The sequence below is a fragment of the Felis catus genome, chromosome A1 (assembly GCF_018350175.1).
Source record: "Felis catus isolate Fca126 chromosome A1, F.catus_Fca126_mat1.0, whole genome shotgun sequence".
In the NCBI taxonomy this organism is placed as follows: domain Eukaryota; kingdom Metazoa; phylum Chordata; class Mammalia; order Carnivora; family Felidae; genus Felis; species Felis catus.
Genome location: NC_058368.1, coordinates 137,989,020 through 138,006,161, shown reverse-complemented (window position 1 = coordinate 138,006,161; position 17,142 = coordinate 137,989,020). Strand labels below are relative to the sequence as shown.

Here is a 17,142-nt window from a genome sequence, read left to right as displayed (position 1 = left end):
ATCATTTAGGCATTTTAAATTAGAATCCAAAGGCCAATGTTACATACCATAATATGGCTAACATGCCAATTGTGTTTAAACACTTTAAATAACAAATACTAACTTGTCCCAATGAATGTAAAAACTCACCTTCACTATATATTTCATCTAAGAACTGCGGCACTCAGTGAAGTCCTCTCAAAGGGAAGCAGTACTGTTGGGCCCAGAGGCCAGGCCAGGTCACAGTGCCAGGAGGACGAGGAACTCAAGCTTGGGGAATTTAAGAGTAGGTTAACTACTGTAGCTAATTCAGCATTAAATGAGAACACCAACAGTGGATGGTTGTGATGAGAACTGAATAAAATAATTTATGGGAGGGGCGCCTGGGGGGCTCAGGCAGTTAAGCATTTGACTCCCCATCTCAGCTCAGGTCAGGATCTCAGTGTTTGTGAGATTGAGCCCCGCGTCAGGCTCTGTGCTGACAACACGGAGCCTGCTTGGAATTCTCTCTCTCTGCCCCTCCGCTGCTCGCATTCTCGCTCTCTCAAAATAAATAAACATTTAAAAACTAATAATATATGGGAAAACCCTTATCACATGTCACACACTTGATGGCAGCTAGTTTTAGACAGAATTTCATCCTCTCAATTTTTACTAGTACACAAATTACCACCATACTTAAGAAGTATTTTTAAAAGCCTTTACATACGACGTTTATTTAAATAAATTAATTATTTCCACATGAAGACAGTTTCTGACCTCATCTAATCTCAAAATTACTCAGGGAAGCAAACTCCTGGTTTCTCATAAGCCAGTGTGCTGTATGTTTACATAAGTCAATTCATAAAAGGGAAACTACACCTTATTTTTGAGCACAGGCTCTTACCAGACCACAGAAATTTTTTTTTCTGCTTTAAAAAAAAAAAAAAATCTGAATTCACAGAACTAAATTTTAAGAGGAGATTCCCATTATAGAATCTTCCTTTAAGGGTCCTTCTAACCCAAGGCATGTTTCCTTACAGATAATTAACACATGAGGTGGAAAAGGAACGGGAAGGCGGGAGAGGTAGCCAGTGTGAAATGTGTATGCCAGCATTCACTAGCCAGGAACTATCCATCAAGAATTGATACATCTCAGAAATACAAGAAGAAAATAAGAATATCTTTATAAAAAAACGTGACTTACATAGAACTTAAAAAAAAATACAACTATTTTCCAAAGCAAGCTACTCTAGCTTGGGTTCTGAAGCACAAGATGATTATGGAAATTGAGGGATAAAAATATAAATACAGATCAGAGAAAATGGTTTTCAGAAGGGTCGGGAGCTACAAGATAAGCTCCAAACATATACAACAAGATGAAAGGCTAATTCTTACAAGAGAAATGACAAATTTTATCACTCCTTTGACCTGAGGCAAGCTGAAAACTGGGTAGAAAAACAACATTATCGAGATGGAAGAAAACGTGGTCCACTAAGATCTGTAGACCTTGTTCTGACAAGGATGGTCACGATTCACGGAATAAAAAGAGTATGTGGAATGGAGAATACAATTGTTAGGTATCAAAGCTGCCCCCTCACACTTTCTGAATACATATCTAACTAGTTCAGAGTTAAACTGTTCAGAGCTGGCCACTGATTTGCTGCAACTGGAGCAGAGGCAGTCCCACTACCAGTGGAAGCAGAACATGGGACCCATGGTAAATGATGATGTCAAGCAGAGGGAGCCAAGCCTGAAAATCCCAAGGGCACCGATGAGAGTGAAGAGAGAATTTATTTGTCGTTGCCATTTGTTGTGTTGTTGCCGTTGTTGTTTTTCCAGGACAGAAATACAAAATAAAGCACTGTTCCTTTAGCAGGATTCCAGCTGAAACCCATTCCAGATTCTGAATGCCTGCCCAGATGTTCATACACAACTTCGCTGTATTAAAATCAGTATCAATTTGTCCAAGGTGAACAATACACTATGACCAAGATAACGGAGATCTTCCAGCAGAAGATGCCATGGAATAATTCAAAATATAGTACATATTTGGTAAACCATGGTAAACCATGTCTTAAAATAGGTTCTTATTTTCCAATTATAGTTATTCAGGTCTCTTCCATAAAACTCCTTCTGTGAATAGTTTTGGGGTAGTTTTTAATCTATCAAAGAGATTCTCTTTCCAATAATTAGTAGAACCAAATCGATTTCAAGTTAGCAGTTCTTACAGGTCTCTTTAAGCAGACACTATGATTCCACCTTCTTGTTCTCTAGAAATCCATCAGATGCATGCTGCCACACAGAAGTGCTTTCTTTCCTTGTCATAGTAGCAAAGAGCATATCCATCATCCCCAAGGTTTCTAGTAGTTCTCTTTGGTAATCAATCTCTTTCTCTACAAGTCCTTGAAGTAATAAAAACTTTTTGTCAACTACGGGTGACTGACCAATCACAGGAAGATATATATCTGGAAAGAGAAATAAAACACATTAATGGTAAGTATCTTTCTAAACAATAAACGAACAGCCAATGTTTAGGAAAAGTGTAAAAATATTACCTACAAAGGTACTGAAAAATCTGTACTTATTTTACAATTTATGATTTACAGAAAGTAAACAGTCCAACTGAATAAATGTATTCAAAAAGAAAGAATTACAGAAAGTAAATTGTAGAGGTTCTTATTTCATTTTCTCATTAAAAAATAGTCATCATTAGTGATGTCTCAGACAAAGTTCTTTAATTATAATTATTCTCAGCAATTCAGAACTACTGTAAACATTTTACTTCCTTTAAAATGCATTGTTTTGCTAATGTTGTCTGTTTTCTTCATGATAATCTCTACTGGAGAATTGATAAAACAAGATATTGTAATCTATTTGATTTCATTATCTGACACCTCTACTGTTGCAAGCATGCTAGGATTTTTCAGGTTTTAACAACTACTCACCAATAATTATTTCAGCAGCATTGATCAAAACAGGGGCAAATCTTGGCTGAGAAAGATTCCTAAAAAGCAAAAATTGTTTACTGAAACTTGTAATCTTTCCCAAAAGGCCCTTAAAATAGATTTACTGAATTGTTCCTTCAGTTGTCTACAAAGGTCAATCTAAAAGTAAATGTCTCTCGTTTGAGATAAAGAAGGATTTCCGATGCAAAATACAGGTTTCATGACATAAAACGTACCGTATCAAAAAATTAAGAACACGACTGATTTCCTTTTCATCCCGGCCTGCAAGGGCATTTGCAAGGACTCCTCTTCGATTTAGCTCCTTTATGATGGAAACTGTAATCTCAGGTGTCTTTATTGTACAACTAGGCTAGAAAAATTTTCAGATAAGACACAAGCAGATAAGACATCAAAGGAAAAAGATCATAGTCTTGGAACTCACTAACAATTACCGAAGTTAAATAGGTTTTTATCTTTACAGTTTGGAGTAATGGTAATGCACAAGACAAGTAATAAAATGAGTCTTTTAAAAATAGGCTCCTTACGGGTTCATCAACTGTAACAAATGTACCATTTTGGTGGGGGATGCTAGTAATAGGAGAGGCTATGTATGTGTAGGGCAGGGAATATATGGGAAATCTCTGTACCTTTCCCTGAATTTTGCTATGAATCTAAAACTGTTCTAAAAAACTAAAGTCTTACTAAAAATAAAAATAAAATTTAAAACACACACACATACACACACACACACACACACACACACACACACACACACACACAGCATATTGTATGTATGTATACATGCTCCTCACTTACCTCAAGGACTCTGTCAAGTGCTTTAGAGACCCGGAAATTTTTCAGATCCCTGTCATATAATTCTAGGTGTTTCTTTGATGGCCTGTTGATCAAAATGTCATCCTGTATTACAAAGCAAATTTATAAAGAAAAATCAGTTTCTGTATAGAGTTGCATTGAAAACAAATTTTTTCATAGTGGTATTTTTTTACACCAGGGTGACCCTGAACTGCGTAATAAATACCAGGCATATGCCAAGAATGCAGACTAATTGAAAATGGAATACTTTGCCACATCAATGTATTATTAACTCTCCTATGACTTAACTTATAACATATACACAACACCTCACTCTGGGCAAATATTACTCATTTCAGTTCTCTGGCAGCCTACGTGACCTAGCAGAAAGAGAAACCAAGAATGTGAGAAACAGATCTAGTCCCAACAACTCTGGTAACCAGTAACGAAATGCTACATAGACCATAACTTCTTTGTATCTCCATCTCCTCAGATGCCAAATGGGGATATAACTGGCTCTGCTACTGTCCAGGGTTGTTTAGGACATTCAATCAGATACCATATGAAAGATATTGTTTTTGAATACAGTAAAATACTGTAACATTATAATGATCCAGGATATTAAAGTACTCCTTATTCCCCAGTACTTATTTTTTTTTTTTAATTTTTTTTTCAACGTTTATTTATTTTTTGGGAGAGAGACAGAGCATGAACGGGGGAGGGGCAGAGAGAGAGGGAGACACAGAATCGGAAACAGGCTCCAGGCTCTGAGCCATCAGCCCAGAGCCTGACGCGGGGCTCGAACTCACGGACCGCGAGATCGTGACCTGGCTGAAGTCGGACGCTTAACCGACTGTGCCACCCAGGCGCCCCCCTAGTACTTATTAATAATGTTCCCAATCTAGCAATCTGGAGAGAGAGCTAATGTAGACAAAAGCAAAATAAAGCTAAATGCCATGTGAACTACACGTTCCAGTAACGTGCAGGGACGGAGTTGGCTACTCTAACAAACTACACCATCTAAAAAGAAAATGTGAGAAATACACAAATACCCGTTGCTTCATGTAATTTTTTCCTTTAATAAAAGTTCGATACGCAGGCCTTCTTCTCCTGGGAAGAGAATCCTTCTTTGCTTCAGATTTCCTATGTTTAACACTTAGTATTCCATTGGTCATTCCCACAACTATTGTCTCATCTTCATGCTAAAAGCAATTAGAAATATACGTTAGTCTATTCCTAACACATCATTTACTTTACTTTTTCTTCAAAACACCATGTATAAAGCGTTTTCTGCTTATCCGCACTTTCACAAGAGTTCCATTCAGATAGAGATACTTTGCCTAACAATGATCTATGCAAAAAGTCAGAACAAATCATTTTTTCTTCCAGGATATGATTTTACTGATAGAACATGTTATATCCAGTGTAAATTAACACTGGCACTTTGTACAATAATACAGAATTAATGACATCTTGGGGAACTTCTAAAATAATTTTTTTCCTACATCCTCTTACTAGGAAAAGGATTGTGTGATGGCATGACTTTCCACAGTCTGGCCAAGAGAATATTTTATAATAAGCTTTTCCTCTTCTAATTCAGATTTCTATATGATGTATTCAAATTTCCTCTTCTTCCACGGCTCATGAAACTTGACAGTGGACATTCCAGAAAGAGCGTCAACAAAGACAAGCACGTTCACTTTGTTATCTCCTTCTCTCTCTCCTCTTTTTTTTTCCCCTCAGAGAGCCAATGTGACTTTCTAGAGTATGTTAACCCTAAGTTAAATGTGTTGAAAAGAGATTTAACAATTTCCCAGATCCTGTCTTTAGAGTTAACAATGCCTACAGCTGTACTCGGTTTGAAGCTGTATGGTGAACAAGACCTAAATCTCAATTCATACTAAATTACTGGGACAAGTCATATAATAGCAACTGTCTTAACTATTTCATGTGGCCAGAAGAAAATAAGATTTATTCAAGTACAAAGATAAACTGTAAAATTCCATTTCAGTTTCACTCAACAATGTTAGTGAAAGCTTTAAAAAGGGCTAAAAATACTTACTGCAAGTGCAAGACTCAAAATTGAAGCTGCATAATCAAAACTGTGGACTACTTTATAGGAAGTCGTGCTATATATTTTCACCTTCCTGATAAAAAGGAAAGGTTTGTCATAAATCACCTTGGAAAGGAGTATAAAATGCAAATTTTCTACTTTTTAGAAATATATAAACATTAAATTTTACACATCAATGAAGGAAAATAACAATTAATAATATTAACTGCAAACTAATTCATCACTGAATCTTTTACAACTGAGCTGTTTGTCAGCACTAGCCATGTCTGTACAAAGACCTGACTGGTCACCAGAAGAACAGACCGCGAACCCACATAGCCTGAAGATGACACGTGAGAGTAAAGAAAAAGTATCAAAGCCCACTGAAGTCAAAAGAGCAGGGTTTCTCAACGTTAGCATGCTCTGCACCATGGGCCAGATCAGTCTGTGTTGTGGAGGCTGTTCTGTGCACTGCAGGAAGCTCAGCAGCATCCTGAACCACTACCCACTGCAGGCCAGCAGCTCACCACTCCCAACTGGTGCCAACAACCCAAAATGTCTCCAGCTGCTGCCATGCATCCTCTTGGAGACACAAGTCACTGTGGGCTGAGAACCGTGAACAGAGCCAACTCACACTTGATTTTTGAGGGACACATCTAAAACCTGAGTCCCAGGGGCGCCTGGGTGGCTCAGTTGGTTAAGCGTCCGACTTCAGCTCAGGACACGATCTTGCAATCCATGAGTTCAAGCCCTGCATCGGGCTCTGTGCTGACAGCTCAGAGCCTGGAGGCTCCTTCAGATTCTGTGTCTCCCTCTCTTTCTGCCTCACCCCCCCCCCCACTTGCACACTCTCTCTCTCTCTCTCTCTCTCTCTCTCTCTCAAAAAAATAAACATACATTTAAAAAAAGTTTTTTTTAAACTCGAGTCCCAAATTGCCTAGTAACACCATTTCAGAGAATCTGCTACCTATTTACATAATAAGTTCCTTTCTGTTTAAAATATTTTCTAGCTTTTAAAATATGTATTAAGCATACTGAAAAACCAAGGCTTTCCATAATAGTGAAAATAGGAAATATGGAAACAAAATGACCAAAAACAAACAAATGTAAGTAACTACAAGAACTGTGCCATAGTTCTAGCCACATGCTACTGAGCACTTGAAGGGTGGTTATGAAAATGAAGAGCCAAATTTTCAATTTTACTTGATTTTAATTATTTTAATTTTAAAACTGAGGCAGTATTAAAACACTTTTCTGTTAAACAAAACTATATTTCACTTTAATCACTATAAATTACCACATCATAGGGCACATATTGGATGCTTAATTTGTCTCTAGTCTCTTGGTAATAATTTTTACACGGATTACGTGTTGAAATGATATTTTAGATACACTGAACTAAATGAAACGTATTATTAAATTAATTTTACCTAGTTCCTTTTGCCTTTCTGTGGCTACTACAGTATTTAAAACTACATATGTAGCCCACATCTTATTTCTGTTGGCCAGCACTGTTCTAGAACTTTAACTAATGGAATACTAATGCTTATATAAAAAAGGAACATTTGAATCACGTTCAAGTATAGAAATTTTCACATACAATTTTAACTTTTGAAGAATATAAGCTAGAATGTATACATACACTCAGAAGAAATCTTTTAAAATATACAAATATATACACAAAGGATTTTTAAAGCCACAGAATAACATAGACTATTTTAAAGATTAACGTTCAAATGGTTCAATAAAATTCCTTAAGTATGCAAGTTAACGCACTAAATTTTGTCAAGTGAGAAAATAAGTTAACTGTATTGTAAATAAAAGGTCAAAACTATTTTCAACTCAACAGATTTTCAAAGAAGTCATTTGACAGAACATTTATTTCATCACAAATACTGCAGAAATAACTCATCTTCTCAAGCAGTAAATATTTCTACAATACCAATAATAAGGAAAGAAAATGAAAATGCTAACCTATCCAGTGACCCAGAGAGTAACCTCTGTCCAGAGCTGCTCAGATATAAACATGTCACAGTTTTATGATGATTTTTCAAAGATACTAGCAACTGTCCTCCTTTTAGTACGTCCCAGATTTTAACATAACGACCTCCTATAGAAAGAAATCATCATTAGTTTGAAATTCTGCCTATACATTCAATAGTTTCAAGATTTGAAAAGCATTCTTTACTAGACACTGCACAGCATGGAGGTGAAGTGAAGGGTTCTGCAAAACTGCCTGGTTTCAATGCTGTCTCTATCATTCATTGAGTTTGTAACCAACGATAACAAATAGTTCCTACCATGAAGAACTGTTACAACGAAAAATTATTGCATACCTGTAAAGTTCACAGAACTGCCTACAAAATAAAAAGTATAACCAAAATGGATTTTAAGAAAATTGTAATAAAATCATTCTGCAAAAGAAAGGTCACTACAGAAATGAATAATAGAGTTTTATTTCCTAAAAAGTTTGTGAATCCCAACAAAACTGAAAAATTTCCCTATCACTTCTACTCTAAGAGTTAGAAGCGTCCTTAAAGGCAATTTAATCTAACAGTTTAAAAAGAATTCTTTTACTATAGCATCTTCTATTTCAATGAAATATTACACAGAAGTCTAGAAGGTAAAATTGAAGAATGAGTTGGAGAGGGGGGAGCAAAGGTCTTACCTATCCTGACTGGGAAACGGGGCCTGGGAGCCAATTCATAGTCCCTGTCTCACCGCATGTGGCAGCTCATGAGAGCACAGTTTAAAACAAGTGATCCTATCCAAACTCTCATTTTCCAAGTCTACAGGAGTTAAGGGATTTTCCAAGGTCATACAATTAGCTAGTGACACAGTGGAGATTAGCATACACGTGTCCATTCTCCCCATTCAGCTTGTTTCCATTTCTCAAAATAACATCAAGAAAAATGGACACATCTGACAATGTCATCAATTTATTTTGAAACTAAACAGGTACTGGGGAAGAAGTACAAAACAGGGTAATTTCTATTCGGGTTTTAGAATTAAGAAAAAAAATCTATACACACAGCCATATACGTGCTATGAATTATACACACCACCTTTGTATTCTAATGTCAACACATTAACTTTGACTTGATAAATCAAAGAAGCCAATTTATTTCTTCCATTCTGATTTTGAAAATGCTCTAGGATCAACATTAAAGAAAAATACCTCAGTTCCAGCTTGATGAAAAACGTACCAAGACCCCTTTTGAACGCCACATTATACCCTCCTCCAGAACTACTGGCTATTTTCTGGACAAAGTCACTTCAATCAAGAGACATAAAAACAGACAAGCCTGATTCTAGAATTGAAAGAACTGTGATCTCTTTCAACCTAAGATCTCTTAGGTAGGAATAACAGGCACACAACCTGGATTTCTGGCTTATATACACAATGCAGGCTCTCAAGTTCTGGGATTTCAGATCTGCCACTCTATCGTGGACAAATTACTTTAAAAACTTTTATTTATTTCCTTAGTTGCAAAATAGGGAGAAAACTCACTCACTTCTAGGCTCAATAATTTGTATATAAGAGCCCAGTACCTGGCTCACATTAGGTAGTCAATAAATAATAACTACTTGCTTGTCCTGTTTATCAATTGAGCAAAACCTAGGTATGTAATTCAAGGGCACAATATTAAATTATAAAAAGTAACTGATAAAGACATAACTGACTCAAAACCAACTATATAGGTAAAAGCAATTTTTAAAATACCTGCTGATACCAGAAGACCTCCAGAGGGAAAGAGCAGGACACTCTCCACTGGCTGCCCATGCTCAACAGAGATCACACTCTTATTGGTTCGTGCGTCAAACATCTTGAGGGTATGATCATATGACCCTAAAATGTCAATTTTGGTATTAGGTGAGTTTCGTTACTCAAATCAACAAAAACTAAATATACGTGTGTGTATGCAAACAAATTTGAAAAGGAGAAAGGGCTTAAATAAAATTTAAAGACACGTATATACGTTCATGATGACAAAGTACCTGCAAACTCTGGGACCACTGATTATTTCTGAAAAAGCATTACTATACCATACTATATCATATAGGACCTTAAACTAGTCCCATCTTCAAGTTATTGTCACTACTCAATCACCTGGGAACCTCTGCACAAGCACCCACAAAGACTGAACTCCATTATCTTTGTTTCTCAGCTGCTTGGAGGCTCTGTGAACACCAGAGTACTAAACCATAGTTCAGACACTCATGTTTTCAAGGAAGCCTTATGCTTCCAAACACACTTGGAAGACAGTAAGAACAATCACCAAAAGAAGAAAAAGAAAAGAATTGGATAAACAGAAACATATTCCTTTATAAAATTTTTTACATTGCTCTATCCCAAAAGAGTCCCAAAGCAGCATCAAATTATATCGCAATAAAATGATCAACTTCAGGAGGGAAAAACAGTTCACCAACCTGTTACAAAGAGATCTGGGTTCAGTTTGCTAGCACATCCACACCTCACATAATCAGAATGTTCTTTGAATGTCAGAATTTCTTTGGAGTTTGGAATATCCCACAATTTAACCGTATAATCATCAGCCCCAGAGACCACATGATATTTGTCAGCTGTAAAATCGACTGTATGAACTGCTCTAAAAAATTAAGGATCAATATGTTAAACAGCAAGAAAAAGCTAACATAAAACATAAAACTCTGCTTTTCCCCAAATAACAAAAAAAGCTCAGTTTTAGGGAGTAATTGTAAGGGGAAATCATGAGAGAAAAATCTTTAAAACAGATATCCATCCCTAAGCCAATTTAAAATTCTAAATACCCTTACACTATGAAGTTAATAATATTCAACAGCCTTACAAGTTATTTTCTATATGTTAACAATTCTACAAAACTGCTCAATAAAGGTAAACGTTCTAAATGTTGGAGCAAAGGTACTTTTAATTTAAAAACTTTCAAAATGGGGGATGGGCGCCTGGGTGGCTCAGCTGGTTGAGCGCTAACAGCACAGAACATGCTTGGGATTCTCTCTCTGCCCCTCCCCCGCTCACTCACACCCTCTCTCTCTCTCAAAATAAATGGATAACCACTTAAAAAAAATTTTCAGGGGCACCTGCGTGGCTCAGTCAGTTAAGCTTCTGATTCTTGATTTCAACTCAGGCCATAACCTCACGGTCTCTAGGATCGAGTCCCACGTCAGGCTCTGTGCTGACAGCAACAGAGCCTGCTTGGGATTCTCTCTCTCCCCCTCTCCCAAAATAAATAAACTTACTTAAAAAAAATATTTCAAAATGGGTAGTTCTTTACAAAATTCTAAGAAGACTTGACACTAAGTAGGATCATGTTAAGTGAATTTGTTATATTTTAAATGTTTCACTTATGAGAAAAGACCTTCCTGATAATACACTGTAAAAAACACTTCAGATTTTTAAATCAGTAGCAAATGTCAGAATTGAAATTGGTAATTCTGATATAAAGTTATAATATAAAATTGCCCTGACCATTTATCAAGGGGAAAATATTAAATTCAAGAAGTAAAAATCAACCTTCCAACTTGACTTCAAAATGAGAACCTCCACTATAGTTCAGCCTATAGAGTTCTCATTCATAGTTGTGAGGTGCCTTTAGATCAGTGGTTTATAACCTTGACTGATCACAGAACTCACTAAGAAATTACATGAAAGCTATAGGAAATCTTCCCAGAAAAACATACATTTCTTCAAATGTCACAAACAATTCTACAGAATTCATGAGCCCCATCAAATTGGACCATAGGACTGGCCTAGATTAAGCACTCTGTCCTTGAACAATCATGAAATAAAGTATATACAGGTACATAATCTTCACAGAACTTCTCTATGTTTTTATTCAAAGCCCCCCAAAAAAAGAAACCAAAAAAGCTTACAACAACAAAACAACAAAGAACACATAAAAACCAACTGTCTGTAACAATATGGTGACAGATGTTAACTAGACTTATTATTTTGCAACATATACAAATATCGAACATACAACTGAAACTAACATAACGTTTTGTTAATTATACCTCAGTTAAAAAAAAATTGTTTTTAAATTTTTAAACACTGGCTCTTACTTAGTATGGCCTTCAAAGTGCCTGAGGGGAGCTCTCCCAGTTATATCAAAAAGCTGAACTCCACCATCTTCACTGCCAGCCACAAGCAGTCTACCGTCCTGACGAAAAGTAGCACAGTATGCTGTGTCTTTAAATCGGGAAAAGGTTTTTATAGGTTCTTGAGAATATCGGCCATAAATGTGAATCTACGAAAAGATAAAAAACACAGTACTTAACCAAATGCCTCTAGATCAGTAGTACATATAAAGACACAAAAGAAAAATAAATGTAGTATTATATTTACCCTCGAGGAAGCTGTGACAGCATAATTATATGGAGGCTGCGGAGAAAAGTCTACTTTTGACACTGCACCGAACTCCTTGATCTGAACAGGGGTCTTAACAAAACAAAATACAAAGTATTAACAGAGTTACAACTGGTAAGACTGTTCAAGCATTACATAATTTCTTACTCGATCGTTTCACTTTGTTCTTAGTAACATTTACTAGGTTGTAGCTAATACAGAAGTATGAAAAAGCAAAAAAGGGCAAAATAACATCACCCAGACCATCCTGGCTGTCATTAAAGTAAATAACTATATGGCTGGAAAACCATACTCCACTCTTTCTCTTCAGCTGTGGAGTTTTCTGTGATTATTACTGGGGAGAAAAAGTTATGCCTGTGCCAGCATACATTTAACCATGTATTCTGTAACTGACACAAAGATCACACCATGCAGGCTGTTCTGAACCTCGCTTCCTTTCACTTAATTACACATCTCAGCTAATTTTTCATATGATCAATAGATTTGCCGTCCATTATAGGGTACATCATAATTTACTTTACCGGTCCGCTACTAAGGGACACAGGTTTTCCCAGAATTTCTAGCATTACAAATAATACTTTAATCAACATCTATATACCTGTATCTCAGCAAATTTAGGGGACTATAATCTTTGGGTAAGTTTCAAACTGTGGAACTTACATGGCCAAAAGGTATTTTTATCACGATAGATAATGTGAAACTGCCCTCCAGAAAGTCTGCATCAATTTTCCTCCCTCAAGTAGCAATGATCAAAATTTTTCATTTGTGCCAATATAACAGATGAAAAGTAACTGACATTTCTTTATGTAACTGACATTTTGTGGTAACTGACATTTCTTTATGAGTGAAGCCACAGCTCTTTTATACATTTATTGGTCATTTAAGTTTCTTATTCCATTAACCTCCCAATCCCAATCTTTTTCCACTTTTCTATTTAGTGTTCATCTTTTAAAAAAAATAATTTTCAAGCTTTTAAAGATAGTCTAGCAGAATTAATTCTGCATCACTTTCTCCTTAGTTTTGCAAAGGCAAAAAAAATTTTCTCGCATGACATTCAAATTCTAAGATTTAATTCATTTGGCATTCATTAATCATCTATTCTGCGCTAGGTCCTTGTACGATTAAAATGATTAAGCAGTAGGGACTTTTATAAAAAATTCTAAGGAGCGCCTGGGTGGTGCAGTCGGTTAAGCGTCCGACTTCAGCCAGGTCACGATCTCGCGGTCCGTGGGTTCGAGCCCCGCGTCAGGCTCTGGGCTGATGGCTCAGAGCCTGGAGCCTGTTTCCGATTCTGTGTCTCCCTCTCTCTCTGTCCCTTCCCCGTTCATGCTCTGTCTCTCTCTGTCCCAAAAATAAATAAAAGTTGAAAAAAAATTAAAAAAAAAAAAAAAAAAAGAAAAAACATCAGCTACCTAATTTTCTACCCAAATTATGAACTGTTGATTGATTCCTTTTAGTTATTAGTTCTCTATTACAGTATCCAAAGTATAACATATGCTGGAGAAATGAGCATCAGTACAACCCCCTCGTTACTATCTCCACTTACCTTATAGTTGTTCCAGTACAGTGTGTCTTGGGTGATTTTTTCACCAAGTATAGGATACGTCTGAATAGCTACAGGCTTATAACCAGCCATAATTTCATATAATTGGACTGTTATCCAAGAATAAATAGTTTGAAATTGATGTTAGAAATAATTACAGTGACTCTGCTTTATGTCTGAAAAAGAAAACATTTTAAATACACGTTATTCTTAAACCTGTATAACTTTCACTTTGTGTCTTTTCAAAAGGCTGTGTGGTAGCTTATAGGATTAGTGACCAATAAACCATTTAACTATAACACAGAAGAGACAACCTTAAGGAAGCAGGTAGAATACAGATAGGACTACCAGAGTGCACCCTCTACTCAGCTATACACATAAGCTGTACACAAATATTCTCACATCTAACTAGCCAATTTACAACACCTGGAAGTAAGTCTGGCTCAACCATTCATCCAGTAGCCAAAGCAGAAGTGCACTGGCTTGGACTGTTTATTTCTTAACAACAGAAAGCATTAAGGTGAAACTGCAAATAGAAAAGTTTCCTGAAACCAAATTTAAGATAGCATTCAATCTATAAGAACACAGTCTAGGGTCTTGACTTCCTGAAAGCCTTAGAAATACCAAGAAGGAAAACAAAGCTAGTATCCTAATGGAAAAGCTTAAAATTAAAAATTTTTTAAATTCTTTTTTAATGTTTATTTAGTCTTTGAGAGAGAGAGAGCGCGCGCGTGCACACAGGTGAGGGGCAGAGAGAGGACAGAATCTGAAACAGGCCTCAGGCTCTGGGCTGTCAGCACAGAGCCCGACGCGGGGCTCGAGCTCACGAACGGTGAGATCATGACCTGAGCCAAAGTCGGACGCTTAACCAACTGAGACACCCAGGCAACCCGGAGAAGCTTAAAATTAAATTTAAGAAAAGGGGCTCCTGAGTGGCTGAGTCATTAAGCATCCAACTCTTGATTTCGGCTCAGGTCATGTTCTCCTGGTTCTTGGGATTCAGCCCCACAAAGGGCTCTGTGCTGACAGGGGAACGTGCTTGGGATTCTCTCTGTCTCCCTCTCTCCTCTCTGCCCCATCTCTAAGAAGAAATAAATAAATAATTTTTTTTAAACAGTAGGATAAAAATGAATTAATACTTTTAACTAACATAGAATTAAGCCAAAACATCTCTCCAGAACTATTCAGCTGTAAAAGAGATTCATGTTATCAGTGGTGCAACTCATTGTCTATCCCAAAAAGCCTGGTAACAGTGCATAAGTAATACCAAAATGAATAGGGATGGCATATGCTAAAGGCTATTTTCATGAAACACAGCAATCAATGATTAAAAGGAAGGAAACGTTTCTTTCATTCAAGTACCTACACTGTATAGGGCACTGTTCTAGGCTCTGGAGATACTATGTTGAGTAAAACAGATATGGGTCAGTGCTTTCACACACTCCAATATTCTCCATTTTAGGTGGTGATTGGCAGAATCTAGGACTATGGAATCAGCTTTGACTTGTCCTTCGTCTTCACTTTTAACATCCAAGTAGTTAAGATGATTTTACCTCCCAGATCTTTCTAAACCTCCATCATGTCCACTCTACCAAGTTCCACTGCCCTAATCAGATCTTCTCATCTACTGATATGGTGCAGTATAAGGGCTCCTGACTCCCTCATTCATCTTTTAAATAGCCATCAGCAAGATCCAGCTTTTGCTACAAAGCCCAACCTTGCCTGAAAATAAAGGTCTAACCTCCCTAACATGGCATGTGATCTGGCCCTTGCTTACCTTTCCAGCTTCACTTCTTTGTTACTCCCTTTTAACACAGCATTCTCTTTCTTCTCTCATTCTTTGCTCATTTGTCCTCTTTTGCCAGGAATGACCTCCATCTACCCACTTGCTGTTTATCATTTAAAGCTCAACTCAAGAATCACACCCCCCAGGAAACCTTCTGTGAACTAATCCTACTTCACTCTACATATTTCTGTCACTGTGCATAGTAAAATTGCATTTGTAATGATCTCTTTTTCCTACTAAACTGAACATTTTGTACCTGGAAGATTTTTTTTAAGTGCTCAAAGAAAACTTGTGGAAGGAAGGAAAGAAAGCATTGTGTTGGGTTCTATGGAAAAACACAAAATTAAAATCACAAATGGTGTCTGTAATATGAACATTACTACACAGCGAGAGTCAACAAACTTCTTCTGTAAGGAACCAGAAGATAAATATCTTAAGCTTTGCTGGCCAACAGGCAAAATGGAGAATATCATGTTGTTACAAGAAAGCAAGCAAGAAAAAAAAATCCCAGTTTTTTACTAACCCCCCCCCCAAATAATTATGAGTACAATTTTATGTTTATAAATGAAAAGAATGAGATTTATGGAGGCGGGGAATAATATTTTACTCACTTCGGGTTCAAAGTGCTTCCTAGCATCAAACAGATTGCAAACAGTTACCTGTAAAACAATTCTAGGCTCACTGGCAGGCGAAAAGAAACCATCACTTGCCCAGATTTAGCCTGCGGCTCCTTCCCTTACTAGCATACAGGCAAAGCCATCCCTTACTAGAATATCGGCAAAGGAATACCTAACTCTGCCTCGAGAGAAACAGTGTAAATCTTTAAATGTTTACAAGTAAGGAGTAGTAGTGGTTTGCCAGATAAAAGTGAGATACAGCACTGGAGGAAAGGGAGAGGGGGAACACGACACAATACAAAGGCATGCAGGCAAGAAATGATGTGAAAATGAGTAAGAAAATGATCAGGGAGAGGTCACAGCCTGAGAAACTGAAACTAAATGAATAGACACTACTACAATCCGACGCAGAATAACAGATATATGCTGTAAGTAACGTACAAAGTACTAAGCGCTCAAAAAAGATTTTTAATTCTAACCGGGAGGCTCCCAGAAAGACTCACAGTGCATTGCAGCTCGGCCTTGACGTATAAGACCAAAACAGACTGACCTCTTAAGATGAGCACAAGCACACGGGGTGAGGGCAGCATTCGAAACCGAGGGAACATCATTAGCAAAGACAGAGATGGAAATTTGCCCATTGCCTCGGAGGGATGCGGATTAATAACGGTGCACAAGCGAGAATGTGGTCGTAGAAGGGGCAAATATGGGTCGAAACTAAGCGGTGGGGATCCTGAGAGGTTGGTTAAAGAGTTTCAGCCCGTCTGCGAAGACTGGGAAGCCCAGAGGAGCACGCGAGATAGCAAAGCAGGCCCGACGTGAGTCCGGACTGCGGCCACCAGGAGCCGCCTTCACCTACCTCCGATAGGCCCCGCGGGTCCGCCGGGACACTTTGTGTCCAAGGAGAATTTCTTGGATTCGGCCAGCCCCCACCCGGACTATTAAGGCTCACTCGCGGAAGATCACGCGGACTCTACACGGCGCCGCCGAGACACAGAGGGCAGAACTACCTGGCCGGTCGCACAAAAGTGACGTAAGGGCGTAGGCTCACGTGACT

The 17,142-nt window shown here is 37.5% G+C and overlaps 1 protein-coding gene across 1 annotated transcript; it reads right to left on the bottom strand.

Moving 5' to 3' along the window:
* Positions 1-665: 665 nt before the first annotated feature.
* On the bottom strand, positions 666-17,121 carry UTP15 (UTP15 small subunit processome component). Its single transcript, XM_003981061.5, has 13 exons — positions 16,945-17,121; positions 13,686-13,858; positions 12,119-12,211; positions 11,836-12,020; positions 10,204-10,382; positions 9,497-9,622; positions 7,747-7,882; positions 5,782-5,866; positions 4,772-4,921; positions 3,723-3,824; positions 3,143-3,276; positions 2,907-2,965; positions 666-2,426 (listed from the first exon to the last, which is right to left on the bottom strand). Exons 2-13 carry the CDS (start codon positions 13,773-13,775, stop codon positions 2,209-2,211), a joined length of 1,557 nt encoding a protein of 518 aa, XP_003981110.1. The 5' UTR covers positions 13,776-13,858; positions 16,945-17,121; the 3' UTR covers positions 666-2,208.
* Positions 17,122-17,142: the final 21 nt, after the last annotated feature.